This window comes from Sebastes umbrosus, chromosome 12 (assembly GCF_015220745.1).
Source record: "Sebastes umbrosus isolate fSebUmb1 chromosome 12, fSebUmb1.pri, whole genome shotgun sequence".
NCBI lineage: Eukaryota > Metazoa > Chordata > Actinopteri > Perciformes > Sebastidae > Sebastes > Sebastes umbrosus.
Window position 1 is genome coordinate 19422088 of NC_051280.1, and position 15568 is coordinate 19437655.

General features: G+C 43.7%; 1 protein-coding gene across 3 annotated transcripts in view; it reads left to right on the forward strand.

Annotated features, from left to right (window-relative positions):
• LOC119498363 (ephrin type-B receptor 1-B) overlaps positions 1 to 15568 on the forward strand; it is a 168563-nt gene that overhangs the window by 46454 nt on the left and 106541 nt on the right. For all 3 annotated transcript variants that reach the window (XR_005209107.1, XM_037787193.1, XM_037787194.1), the window contains exon 2: positions 7080 to 7144. Coding sequence is in view for 2 of the 3 variants with exons in the window: in XM_037787193.1 (XP_037643121.1) it covers positions 7080 to 7144 (65 nt within the window). In the remaining variant the exon portion in view is untranslated. The remainder of the gene's footprint in view (positions 1 to 7079; positions 7145 to 15568) is intronic.

Here is a 15568-nt window from a genome sequence, read left to right on the forward strand (position 1 = left end):
TGTCTCATTGAATTACAAAGTGTACCAGCATCCTTGAACAGGAGGAGAGAGAAAGAGGGTGGGTGGTGGGGGGGGGGGTTAAAGGATAGATGAATGGAAAAGATGTGTTATGGGGTGGGAAGGGAAATCCGCAGAGAATTGTCTGCCATATTGACTAAAGGAGCCAGGGAGCTTCAGAGAGGCGCTTCAGCACATGTTCTATCGACCAGCAGCCATACAATCATACAGACATGGCCACAAAGGAGGGGAATTACACAGACATGTTGCCACTCTGACTTGCAAACTGTAGAATTAAAGTCATACATAAAGGCTCAAAGAGCGTGGAGAGATTGGCCGATCCATTCCTGCTGCTCTTTCTTCTCCGAATTCTCTTTTTCTATAGACGTTCTTTGGCCCGAGCAATATGCAATCACGCGTGTCTATGTGATGTATCATGCGACTGCTTGCTGACGTGTAATTGTGTGAAGAGGGCTGCCTTATCGATCCGCAGCGCAAGGCCCCATCAATGTTTAATGCAGTCTCTCTCGCTATTTCATTTCTCTCCCTCCCTCTCCCTGTATCTGTGGAAACAGCCTACCATTTGGTATTGATCTACCACTTGCTGCTAATGAGAAGGAGCTGTGCTTTCTGGCATTGGGAGCTGTAGGCCCTAGGTTTTGGCTCGGCTTGCGACTTCTGGGTTTTGACTATAGTACGCGCTGGCAGTGTATCAGCTTGAATGAGCCTTACACAATGAGCCATCCCACATCCGTTGTATGTTTTAGAGTAACTAATATTCTGCGATGTAGTCACAATACACCCCACCCACCCCCCACCCCCGGCCTTGCGGCTCTTTGAATCCATTCAAGGCAAGCTACCCTGACACCTACAAGCTATTGTTTTCCAATTGATTTATGACGCAGTCAACATTAAGCTCTCTATGTTAATAATTTTCCCACAGACTGAACTGCTAGTGAACCTGGCTGTGTTTAATTTATTGGAGCTCGCAGGTGGAGCTGACATTGCAGAATATGAATGCAGGAGAAAACACTCTGGGCTAGCCTCCAAACATGAGGGACTACAGCTAGCTGTTGTCTTTCCCTTGTCTTCCAAATGACTTAGAGAGTAACGGGAGGTGCGGTCAGAAATAACTGCGATCAGAATCATGGAGCCATGGAAAGGGAGGACTAAATGTTTTTACGAGGGTTTTATGGTCTTAGCTGAGGAGTAACCCAGCGTTAAACTACTGGAACCCACATACAGTGTGGAGAGATGAATCAGAGCTGCTTAAAATGCAAATTCACAGTTACAGCAAACACATATTTGATCCCAAAATGTATAAATATTAATTTGTATCTGTACCTGAAAGATGTTCCTATAAGGGCTGTCAAAGTTAACCCGATAATAACGCAAATTCGTTTAAACGCCACTCATTTTTTTAACGCATTAACGCAACTTGTGATTTTTAGGTTGTAGCGGGCTCAGTTTTAAAGCCAGAGTGAAGATACTGGCATCAAATGAAACTAGAAAAACCTAATGAATCCATTGGTACGAACCATGTCATACTATCTTGTGGTAAAGGAGGTTAAATAACGCTCCAAACTTGCGCAAAATTTTGGTGAGGAAAAACTGTCATGGCCATTTTCAAAGGAGCCCCTTGACCTCTGACCTCTGAAGATATGTGAATGATAATGGGTTCAATGGGTACCCACGAGTCTCCCCTTTACAGACATGCCCACTTTATGATAATCACATGCAGTTTGGGGCAAGTCAGAGTCAAGTCAGCACACTGACAGCTATTGTTGTCTGTTGGGCTTTGAGTTTGCCATGTTATGATTTGAGCATATTTTTTATGCTAAATGCAGTACCTGTGAAGGTTTATGGACAATATTTGTCATTGTTTTGTGTTGTTAATTAATTTCCAATAATAAATATATACATTAATTTGCGATTAATCGCAATGAACTATGGACAATCATACGATTAATCGCAATTAAATATTATATATATTAAATATTTATATATATATATATATATAAATATATATATATATATATATATATATATATATATATATATATATATATATATATATATATATATATATTTATATTTATATATATATATATATATATATTTATATATATATATATATATATAAATATATATATATATATAAAATGATTAGTTCCTCCGAAACCTAATTGTTTCATCAGCTAAAGTCACAGGATGATTTATAATTTTAGTAGTAAACCAAAATGTGCCCCTTGTAATTTTGAAAGTGCCGGCTTCTCTAATTAATGTGGGTTGCAGCTTGTTTTAAAATGAAACTCTTCAAATCCACTTATGATTAAATGGTTGAATGGTCCACATAACAGCTCATTTAAAACTCACACTCATACACAAGGGACATTTTCTCCAAATCCCCTGTGCCAGTGGACAGGTGTGCGAGCCCCACCCTGTTGCTAATAACCACTTAGCATACCCCATTTACTCATCTGCTACTCTGGTATTCTGCTAATGGTAGACATTAGGTCACATGACACGGCTCATCCGCCCCTCCCAAGGGCCTTTGACCTTTTTTTTGTCTCCTACCCTCGCCATCTTGCGCCTCCTTCCATCCCCCTCCCTCCTCTCCTTTTAAAAGGAAATGGAAAATGGCCTACCAAGTGCCTGTGTGATTTGACTAAAGCTTCTGTGATTTCCCCTGAGAAAGGGTTGGCAGTCCCCACAACGCTGGCTGGCGCTGAGGGCTGTTTCATGCTCCTATCTCCCCAGCTGACAGCAAGTCATGCAGGCGGGCAGGCAGGCTGGAGCTGGCTGGCTGGCTGGCTGTGGAAACGAGACAAGGCAAGGCTGATCTTAGGGAAATTGAAATACTCTGATGGAAGCCGGGTGTGAACAAGCCTGTCACTGTAGGTGTACACAGAAAATTGCTCTCTGAGTTGGCTACTGAATGTGTGTGTGTGTGCAGCACGTGTGTGGCTTAATGTGTATCTGTGTGAGTGCTTGTGTGTGTGTGCAGCCGAATTACCTGGGCTAATTGGTTTCATGTCTGAGGACAGTTTCTCCCAGTAAGTGGAGATTGAGAATGAAAGGCCTCTTTCTTTCCTACCGGTGGCTTGTCACTCATCCTCTGTGTACTTGTTTTTTACCAAGACCACTTGAACCGCAGAAGACGGCGGGCTTCGAGTGCTCTATCATTTGGAATGATTTCTAAATCACCCGCAAGTTCAGTCAGATTCCAAATAAGCAACAGCTGCCGGTGTGTGCTTCCTGTGGAGGAGTAGGTAAAGGGAGGGTGCTGAACCTCTTCTTGAACGAGCACGGCGTCTGCCGGTTGTGTCTTTGCATTCAGTCGGAGTGAGATTTCTCCCTTATCAACAACACGTGTGGGCGTCGCTAGCCAACCGTTTTTGCTGTGATGGTGGAAGATGTCCAAGTCGAAGACACACGGCAACCGCAGTTCCTCTGAAAAATCCCCACACACACACACACCCTGTTTATCTACTACAGATCATCACCCAGACATACCATTCAATCCTCTGTCTGTCTCCTCTGCCACAACAAACACAATCGAAGGCATGTTGGCAGGGGACATCAAAACCGCGTGAAATATGCCCCGGTTCACTCTCCGTAAGATGGAAGGTTTAGACCAGAGAATAAACTGTCTGTTACTGGGGAAATTATGAATCTATCATTACACTGCTAAGGCCAACGTGTCATCCAGTCCATCACTCTATAAATCTGTGCGTGTGTGTGTGAGAGAGAGAATAACTGTCATACTTCTCTCCTCTCTCCTGGAGCTATATCGGGTTTCCAGTTTTCAGCGTGCCAACAAGGCAGATATTAATCAAAACGGGGCTGACAAACTTCTTGGGTGAGCTGCCAGACTTATTTGTCTACGATGTGTCACTGAGGATTAGCAAGAGGTAATCTTTGTCTTATATTTCATAGATATGGGACCAGATAAGACACCTTGTGTAATACAAGTCCAAAGTGAGATAGATAAATTCAAAATATTCCCTGAACTGTTCCCCTATGGCAGATTTTCCTTTCTGAGGTTCTAAGATTTTATTGTCTCATTTTTGCTTGCAAGCAGCGCACCGTATAGTTACAGTATCTAAGGTGCATCTTGAGGTTTTGTGCAAATGCTCAGAAAATCACAGAGAAACACAAGACATCTTTGTCCTTCTCATTAGAGCTCTCACATACACTGCATGCTTTGGGAATGTCTGTGTTTCATAACTGTGGGTTGACTGACAAAGAGTACCAGAGTGTGGATTTGAGTCACATGACTTGGACTCGAGTCACAAATTTGATGACTTTAGACTTGACTTGACAAAATAAAAAAAAGACATGCAACTTGACTTGGACTTGCACCAGTGACTCATGACTTCACTTGGACTTGAGCCTTTTGACTTGAAATTATTTGACATCCTCCCCCAAGACCAAAGATTAAAAAAAATATGTTATTTAACAAATGTGTGCCACGAATCACTTAATTTCCCTTCATTTCCTGAGTCAACTAACGTTAACACTGTTCATTCCCAGCAGGTCGACAGTTAAGTCCCCAGATCTTTTTCATGATTAGTTCAGTCACACTTGTTTTAACAAACTTGTTGTGACAAATAAATACAAATTCTAAAAAGCATTCATGATTTTTGTAAATTTAATATATTATTACCCTGTTGATAAAATGGCATCACATTTGGTGAAGAGCGCATAATGACTTGTTTAGGACTCAAACCTCAAAGTTAAGGACTTGGAACTTGTCAGTCTTGATGGGACTTTACTCAGGACTTGCCTGTCTTGACTTGGGACTTGACTTGACCTTGTCTGTCTTGACTTGGGACTTGACTCGGGACTTGTCTGTCTTGACTCGGGACTTGACTTGGGACTTGCCTGTCTTGACTTGGGGTTTTGTCTTGGGAATTGACTTGAGACTTGCCTGTCTTGACTCGGGACTTGCCTGTCTTGACTTGGGACTTGACTTGGGACTTGTCTGTCTTGCCTTGGGACTTGACTCGTTACTTGCCTGTCTTGACTTGGGACTTGACTTGGGACTTGCCTGTCTTGACTTGGGACTTGACTTGGGACCTGTCTGTCTTGACTCGGGACTTGACTTGGGACTTGCCTGTCTAGACTTGGGAGTTGACTTGGGAATTGACTTGAGACTTGCCTGTCTTGACTCGGGACTTGCCTGTCTTGACTTGGGACTTGACTTGGGACTTGTCTGTCTTGACTTGGGACTTGACTCGTTACTTGCCTGTCTTGACTTGGGACTTGACTTGGGACTTGCCTGTCTTGACTTGGGACTTGACTTGGGACCTGTCTGTCTTAACTCGGGACTTGACTTGGGACTTGCCTGTCTAGACTTGGGAGTTGACTTGGGAATTGACTTGGGACTTGCCTGTCTTGACTTGGGACTTGACTTGGGACTTGCCTGTCTTGACTTGGGACTTGACTTGGGACTTGCTTGTCTTGACTTGGGACTTGACTCGTTACTTGCCTGTCTTGACTTGGGACTTGACTTGGGACTTGACTTGGGACTTGCCTGTCTTTACTTGGGACTTGACCCTTTACTTGCCTGTCTTAACTTGGGACTTGACTTGGGACTTGACTTGGGACTTGACTTGGGACTTGCCTGTCTTGACTTGGGACTTGACTTGACCTTGTCTGTCTTGACTTGGGACTTGACTCGGGACTTGTCTGTCTTGACTCGGGACTTGACTTGGGACTTGCCTGTCTTGACTTGGGGTTTTGTCTTGGGAATTGACTTGAGACTTGCCTGTCTTGACTCGGGACTTGCCTGTCTTGACTTGGGACTTGACTTGGGACTTGTCTGTCTTGCCTTGGGACTTGACTCGTTACTTGCCTGTCTTGACTTGGGACTTGACTTGGGACTTGCCTGTCTTGACTTGGGACTTGACTTGGGACCTGTCTGTCTTGACTCGGGACTTGACTTGGGACTTGCCTGTCTAGACTTGGGAGTTGACTTGGGAATTGACTTGAGACTTGCCTGTCTTGACTCGGGACTTGCCTGTCTTGACTTGGGACTTGACTTGGGACTTGTCTGTCTTGACTTGGGACTTGACTCGTTACTTGCCTGTCTTGACTTGGGACTTGACTTGGGACTTGCCTGTCTTGACTTAGGACTTGACTTGGGACCTGTCTGTCTTAACTCGGGACTTGACTTGGGACTTGCCTGTCTAGACTTGGGAGTTGACTTGGGAATTGACTTGGGACTTGCCTGTCTTGACTTGGGACTTGACTTGGGACTTGTCTGTCTTGACTTGGGACTTGACTTGGGACTTGCTTGTCTTGACTTGGGACTTGACTCGTTACTTGCCTGTCTTGACTTGGGACTTGACTTGGGACTTGACTTGGGACTTGACTTGGGACTTGCCTGTCTTTACTTGGGACTTGACCCTTTACTTGCCTGTCTTAACTTGGGACTTGACTTGGGACTTACCTGTCTTGACTTGGGACTTGAGTGCAAAGACTTGAGACTTACTTGTGACTTGCAAAACAATAATTTGGTCCCTTTACTAGTAGTAAACAAAGTGCCATGGCCATGGCCTTGGAGGTCTCCCTCTGCATCTGTGACGCTTTCTTTGGGTAAACAATGTGACAAAGTTCAGCTCTCACACACGACCACATGCATAGTGTTTCTCATGTGCACACAGACAAATACAAAAATATCCCCTCGTTTTTTTTCTCCACAAATGACTGCATGTCGTGCAAATACATGCACGCACACAAACAAAGGCAGGATGCACACACTGTAGTTTCACGCTGTCACACAGAGAACGCAACACAAAGCTCAGCATTTAACAGCATGACAGAGGCTCTCAGACATTCCTTGCAGCAAAGTGCCAAAGCTTTGTTTCCGTGTCTCTTGTCTTAACAGAAGTCTAGCAGTGATGGATGAAACGCTGTGACGGATTCATCTTCTCTCTGCTCATCGATGATTGTGTCAAGCAATCACTGGGGCTTGAATGCAGTTCAACTCTGTGGAATGATACTCAAAATAGCATTTCCGAGGCTAACCGCTGTCTTCCTCTCTCTCTCCACCTCTTTTTCTTTCTTGGCTGCAGAGACCGTGATGGACACTCGGGTGGCCACAGCTGAACTGGGCTGGACAGCGTATCCTAATTCTGGGGTGAGTCGGTTATTATTGCCAACACATATGCATGCTGGGTAAAAAACTGTTTCAGAAGTTTATGTTCAAACTCGAAGATATATGTAACATCTACAGCCAGACAGACAAATAGACAGGAAGCCAGGCAGGATGAGAGTATAGACTTAAGTAGTGCCCAATGTAGCTCCTATTATGGGTATTATTTTCTCTCTGTCCCCGCTCATAATGACTTAATGACATAATGGGTCCACGTAAGCCCCAGAACACAGTACCTAAGTCCCTGTAAATGGAGGCTGGGGGGATACCATAGACATAATGATACTGTAATGATACATTTATGCAGGGAAGTGGAGGTATTAGGATGAAACGGGGGAGGAGGAGCTAAGAGGATGGAGACGCTCAGGGCTTTTTCAGATTTTAGGGGGAACTATTTTCAACTTTCAGGTAGTTTCATGCACATGAAAGGAGTGGAAATAGAAGAAAGTGCCAAGTCATCAGAATGGGAACTGTTCTTTTTTTTTGTCTGAAAGAATCACACTATCAGAAGTATGATTGCCCTATTACACAAATGGACTTAAAGGGAAATTTTAAGGCCTTGTTCTCTGTGCTGTAATTCAATGAAAAGCTCCGTAGACCAACACTGATAGCATGAATCTTACAGGAGCAATCCAGGACATGACAATGTCTGTTTCCTGCATTTTCTGGGTCTTTGGGTCTTTATGAGGCATTTTACACACGTGTAAAGGGAGCGTTTATTGCCTTTTGAATAGAGCTTTGGCTCTGTTTAAACACTGGAGAGTGTGGCAGTCCAGGCTTTTTCTCTCTCTCCCCAAAGGAGTACTAACTAAAACAACCTGGACCCTGGAATAAACCTTGTGTGTTCATTTTATGCGCACCAGTATGTGTGTGTGTGCAAAATCATCTTAACAGGATCACACAGCCGAGACCTTGCTGATGTCAGCTGCTGTATTGCTCGTATGAAGAACATTCATCCCAAACAAGTTATGTGGATATTTTCACATACCAAATATAGTTTCCTAGAATCAGGGAGGGAACGTCCTAAAAGGAACAGTGTGTAACATTTAGGGGGGGTCTATTGGCAGAAATGGGATATAATATTAGTAAGTATGTTTTCTTTAGTGTATAATCACCTGCAAATAAGAGTCATTGTGTTTCGTTATCTTAGAATGGGCCGTTTATATGCAGAGCGTGTCCTCTTCATAGAGCCGGCCGCCATGTTTCTACAGTAGCCTAGAACAGACAAACAACTGTGTTAACCTTTCCTACTGGGGCCGAAGTCGATAACATTAATCGCTCCAGAGTTAACCCCCGTCACCCCACTCAGCTGCCGGGAAACATTACACGGGAAACCTCTGTTGGTCTTGAGGAGCTGCAGCATTTATTTCCGCACAAACTGCAACTTCCACTGTAAATTAATTTGATATTCTTAGAGCTGACCTAACTCTGTCTTCTGCTCCACTTGTCTTCACACACATTCGCCGCTCTCTTGCTTCACCACTCACTTCTTACGTACACACACACTCTACGCAATGGCTCTGCTCCAAATGACCTACGTTACTCTTACAAAAACTGGCTCTTAATGGGGCTGTTTTCGCGTCGACAACCGTAGTTCTCCTACATGCTTGGCCTACAGGAAAGATTTAAATTGGTTGCAATCTGCAACCTCACCACTAGATGTCACTAAATCATACACACTGGTCCTTTAAATGCATTTTTTTGAGCAGAGAGTCCTCACCAGAAGAAAACCTAAATTGAGCGATGTATATAAATTGTCGACTAATCGATATAAGTTGATTTAATTAACGGATCTGTAAAACTGAACTTCTCCTCAAAGAATCACACACAAGCACCACTTTTAATCTTGTGATTACCAGAGATGTGCTCATAAATTCCTTGAAAATAAACCAGTCAGCATGAAAAAAGCATAAAAATTACTACTTGACTAAAGAAATCTTAGTCGACCAATTTGTCGACTAATCAACTAAGAGGGCGCACCCGTGGTATTTATATATTTTGATTTCAAAACATTCATTATGTGTTAGTGAGGCATAACTTCCCTCACAGGTTGTTAATTGTTTAGTGGCAGTTTGCACCAAATCCAGAGATTCTGAGTTCCTCTTTAGGGATGAGGCATGTTGGTCTGCTGTTCACCCTGAATGCTGTGCTTTATTTTTATTTTTTTTATTTTAAAGGATCAGTCGGGTCAACACTTACACACACTTACATGAAATGCAATGGAATAAAAGTGATTTTTCTTTCATAGATCAGCCTCACATTGTCACATCTTTTTCCCTGTAAAGAGGAAACATCCAGTAAGACCGACTGAGTGGAGACATCTACAGTGCTATTTCCATCGAAGCCTGTTCAGTGCAGCAAGCCTCCAGGCACACAGAGCCTCCTGTCTGTGTTCAGCATAGTTTTTTAAGCTGCTCCTGGTGTAAAGGTGCAGGCAGGGAGAGACCTGCTGTAGGGAGAATACACTCCTAGCGCTCACAGAAAAACTTAACCACGCTACACAGCCGCCTTGACCTCGCTGGTAGTGTGTGAGTGAGGCAGCGTGATTGTGTAGAAATGCACTCTCTCTCTCTCTCAAACACACACACTAAATTCAGCAGGTTTTTAATGGATTTCTGTTGCGTGAGAAATAAAGATGTAATTATGTTCAATATCAGATAATTTTCAAATGAACAATGCTTTGAGGGCTGTTGGTGCACAAGTTTATTTGTGTTCCATGCAGTTGATTTGGAAACCCTGTATTTGATAGATAATCAGATATATTTGACTCATGTTTTCCATCTGAGTGCATCCTATCTCATGTCATGGACATTTTGTATCAGCTGCAAGACAGCTGGAGGTAAATTTGATAACCACAACTGTAGCCATGACGGGGTGTTAACAGCGGTGTCCAACCCAGTCGCCAGAAAAAATGGTGGCATTGTACGTTTCTGCAAACCACGGGATACGTTGAATGTCGACGTATCTGAACCAAAAATATGTTTCATTAATATGTTTAATTTCAGCCTCGTATCACCCTTGCAGAAACGCACAATGCCATGTGGTCAACGTTGGGAAACAATTTTTTAGGTTTAGGCAACAAAACTACTTGGTTAAGGTTAAAAAAAAGATCATGGTTTGTGTTAACGTAACAAGGCAACAAACCAAGGTAACGCAACAAGGTAACGCAACGTAACGCAACAACGTAACGCAACAACGTAACGCAGCAACGTAAAGCAGCAACGTAATGCAGCAACGTAACGCAGCAACGTAACGCAGCAACGTAACGCAGCAACGTAACGCAACAACGTAACGCAACAACGTAACGCAACAACGTAACGCAACAACGTAACGCAACAACTTAACGCAACAACGTAACGCAACAACGTAACGCAACAACGTAACGCAACAACGTAACGCAACAACTTAACGCAACAACGTAACGCAACAACGTAACGCAGCAACGTAACGCAGCAACGTAACGCAGCAACGCAACGCAGCAACGTAACGCAGCAACGCAACGTAACGCAGCAACGCAACGCAGCAACGCAACGCAGCAACGTAACGCAGCAACGTAACGCAACACGGTAACGCAACACGGTAACGCAACACGGTAACGCAACAACGTAACGCAACAACGTAACGCAGCAACGTAACGCAGCAACGTAACGCAGCAACGTAACGCAACAACGTAACGCAACAACATAACACAGCAACGCAACGCAACAACGTAACGCAGCAACGTAACGAAGCAACGTAACATAACGCAACAACCCTAACAACATAACTAGTGTATATAAATAACAACCACCCTTAGCGGACTTTCTTGCGTAATGTTGTGAAAGCGTAACAACGTTACATAACAAGCGTAAACACAACAATTACTTTTGGTTTCAAACGGGACACGAACAGCGGCCTCCTGGGTGAAAGTCCTGTGTTTGTTTGAACCGTCCACCACCACTCCAGCCCACCCTAAGTGGACTTTCTCGCTGTTTGTACTCGTTATTAAACCTTGTAATTTTCATTAACGGTTGCTCCATATTTAACGTATCCATGGTTTGCAGAGACGTACAATGCCAACATTTTTTTCCTGGTGACTGGGCTGCGGTGTCAATGTAAAGAAACAGAATGTACAATGTACTTGTATGACTATACACACTTATTTAACAATAAGGTATATCTGTTTGTATAGCCAGTGGCTAAGTGGTCAATTTACTTCTCTTTGTGAACCTGATAACTACCTCTCTAACACACACAACAAGAGAAAAGGCACACAGTGTTGTCCCTGTGCTATTCGATACATCTCATTAATTTCCTTTAGTAACTTCTCCTTCAGGAGTTCATAAGAGGTGTGTATGTGTGTGCCTGTGTGTGTGTTTGTGTTTGGCTGACCTGAAGGGTTAATTTTGAAGGATTGCAGAAGCAGTGTCATTAGTTCCAGTGGTGTAAACACGAGGACGTATCAGGGTTGGCTCATGTGAATGTATAATGGAGCGGCAGTATGCGAATGCACACTCTCATGTTAGCAGCTGCTGGAGAGGAGAGCTCTGAAGGCAAACAGATGTGTAGAGAAAACAACATTACAATATTCCTTTATAAGGGCCATTCTTGCCCCAGCTTTTTTCTGTTGTTTCATTTCAGTTGAATATATTCCTCCTTTCTCTCTGTGGACTTCAATGTCTCATGTCGTGTTTCTCTGTTTTCTCTGTCTGACCTCCATCCTTATCTTTGTCTTTTTCTTATGCACACTTAATCTATGACAAATAAAATATGGAGTCCCAGAAAGGCTAATGCCCCCCGACCTTGCCATGTAGCAGACATGAAAGACAATGAAGAACACACACACACATACACTGGTCTCCCGAATGTAAATGTACATGCACCTACAACTAATGTGATTATTCCCAACTTTCAACAGTAAACTTGGCTTCCTGAACGTCATCTAAATAATGAAACTGGGTTTCTTCACCTGGTTAAATGATTAAAAGAAAATCGGTTAACTCAACCTATTTTCCCTACATAACATGTTAACTGAAATACTTTATCTGTCAATACTGATTCCAAAAATGGTGAGGGGACAGGCAGAAATCAGATTACCCACCAATTCAATGCACGTTTTTAGAGCTATCCCTCTTTTGTTGTGGATATAAATCAGATTTATTGCTTGATTTCTCACAGTAATCTGGTTTCCTGTGTACATGATGTAAGCATAGACACTGCCGAGAAGGAGATAAGGAAGGTGACAAGTTGGGGCGTTGTATTACAAACGTTTAAGGGAACTTTATGAAGTGAAGAAGAGAGCAGAAGACGAGCAAGGCTGTGTGTCCACTATGCAGGAGGTGGAACAAAGTGTCAGACAAAATGCTTAGAGATACCGTGAGGCTCGTAACTAGCCTGTAACACTAAGCTATACTACAGGGGAATATATAGATATAAAAACCATAAACAGTCCAGGAAGAGTGTGTGTTTGGCCCCTATGCTCCTATATATTAGTCTTTATGTCTCTGCTGTTGTAATTACTATGAGCCTTTCTCCCATTTTTGCCATTAAAAGCAGTGATGAAGACCCCTGTTTTAAGTGTGAGAGAATAATGCTTTTGTTTGGAAGGAGGCGGATGGGATTAGGAAGAGAGGAAGGGGCGAGGGTGAGGGATGAGAGGAGCTGAGAGAAGGAATAGAAGTGATGGCGGAGGGGTTGAAAAGGGTTGCAGGATCAGGAAAAGGGGGGGGGTGAGGTTGGAGGGATGAGGAGGAACTGGAGTGAGAGAGTGCAAGAGATCAATTGTGTGTGAACGGGACAAAAAAAATAAACAGCAGCGCTGTAGAACTTCAACATTCTGCTGCTGGTGTGCGTGTGGAAGAGAGCTTGGGTTAACTCATGTGACTCTGGGAGGTCACAGACTTTTAAGAGTTCAGGCTTTAAGGTGAGAGCCTTGGGGGTGGGGGGGGAGGGGTGTCTGGGGGGGGTTAAGGGGTCGGCGGGTTGGCGGTGGCGGTGCTGACAGAGGCTGTGGGTGCTGTCAAGCGTGTAGAAACAGAGCAGGTTGGTGTGGTTATAAGGCGCTTGGGGAGAAGAGGGATCAAGAGTGGGCCGAGTGAGCAGAGAGAGGGGTGTGGAGGATAAATGCTGGGGGACGACACAACGGACAGGAAAAGGCGTGGGGAGATTTTAGAGAAATCCCTCTGTCCTTTGGTTGTAGCAGGTGCACAACAAGGGATGGAAACAGAATGGATCTCAGCCTGACATGTTTGTTTGTATTTACACTCCCTTGTGTTTCCACATGTGGGCTCATGTGTGCTCAGGCATATTTTCAAGTGAACAAGTTCGCTGTTGCATATCTTCACCTGCATATGTGAGCGTGCACAAGAGCAGGTGCTGCATTTTTTATTTTGGGGCGTGCCCGGCGTGAGCTTAAGTAAAGCTCCTGTGGGCGTTAACTGGACAGGTGTCAGCGTACACTCAGCGATTCCTAAAGAGCACAGATAGATCCATAACAGCCATCTCACCATCTGCTGACCAGACTCAGTACACCTCAATTATTCATATCCTGATAGACAGACAGACAGGCCGTGGCTCAACGGGCATAAGGGAGAAGGAAAAGTAAAGTGAGGAAAAAGAGCTAAAGGTATAGAGAAGAAGGAGGAAGAGGCTGATTGAATGTAGATGATAAGAGTGTGAGAGAAATGGAGAGGGAAAAAAGGACGTGTGAGAAGGATTGAGAAAGAAAGAGAGAGAGAGAGAGGGATGGAGGTGAACTCTGAACCTGCAGAGCCCGAGCTGAAATGGAATGAGAGGAGAAAAACGACAGTGAGTCATGCTGGCTGCGCTTCAGTGGCCAGGTGAGAAGAGTGCCTTCATTACATGCACACACACACACACACACACACACACAAGCACAGACACACACACACGCAAACTGATGGAAACTGAACAAGTGTATAAGAATTTACCCAGACATGCACAGATGCACACATTCACACATAAACTCCTTATAAACTTTTCAGGAATGAGTTACGGATAAAGTGAAATTGAGTGTACGTGCATATTTGTGCAAACACGCACACACTCGCACACGGCCGTCATTGTCGTATCAGTGGGAGACCTGTTTCATTTTGCCTCCGTGGTTATTGAGCGTGATTTAGGTGTGTATAGCCAGGCCGCTGAATTTGCTCTGAGCTCAGACATCTCTGCTCAGCATGAAGACCAGAAAAGTAAGACAACGAATCGCTTGGATCACAATGCAACCCATGGCTTTTCTCGTCTGTGTTTGCGTGTGTGGCTCCGTGTTTGTATGCAATTTTGTTAGTCTGTGTTTTCTGTAGAACCGCTCCCGTATCATATTTTAGCTGTAAACATTTGTTTTCTTTGTGGGTAAGTTTTCATTTACATTCTGAATCATTTGCTAAGACAGCAGCATCTATAGTTACAGACTGCAGAACATTACAGTATGCGTGCAACACAAACAGAACGTAGTTACAAGCTAAATCCGGCCGGTTTGCAATTGTGTGCCACTTCTACCTTTTTTCCTCCATTTTTTTTATTTTTATACTCTTTGAAACCAAATAACATGTGACTACCTCAATTATTGATTTCCTTCCTGTGGATTTCCCCCTCCATATTTCACATGCACGTATTCTCTTGGATGTATTAGGAGCCAAGGACAATTTTTTTTTGTCAAAGAATAAATAAAAGAACAAAGTGATAGAACTAGGGCAAAAAAAAGAAAGGAGAAATGAGTCTATCCTTAAATTGGCATGAATTTGGAGGAGTGCGAAGGAGTGGCTGGAGGCTGACTTATGTGTGTGGGAGTGATTGTGTTTCTACCTGCGGTATACCTGCTATTTCAGCAGTCCTACAGAGCTGGCAGAAATAGCACTAAATCCTCTTCTCCTCCATCTTTTTACCAGCACTGACTGTCTCCGTGTCTTCTGCTTTTCTTTACTGCAGCTTGTCTGTCTCAAAGCTCAGACTCCCTTTTTGCTCTATCTTTACCTAACCAACACTCCCCCACCCTCGCTCCCTTTCCATGTCTTTGTGTCTGGAGGATAGGGCTGTCAGGTGTCATGCTTTGCAGGGTTTTATATACACACACACACGCACACTTAGACAGGCAGGGGCCCCTTTTGCACCCAAAAGCCTTGATACCTTGCCATTCTCCTGTCCCCTGCTGACACGTTCTTTGTGGTTTGTTCCTAAATGGCCTCGCCTTGGGCCACAGGGGGCCAGGTATCCTGCAGAGCGACAGCTTTCACACTTTCACTCCCTTTCTGCGTTTCCCTCACTCCCTTTATTCCTTGTTAAAAACATTTCATTTTTGTTCATCATTTGTATACCTCTCATTCACTCTGAATAATTTAAACTCTTTTCTGTCTGCTCCATCCGTGGATTTCTCTATCTCTCGCCCTTCGTCTTCCACTTTTACATTTTTTC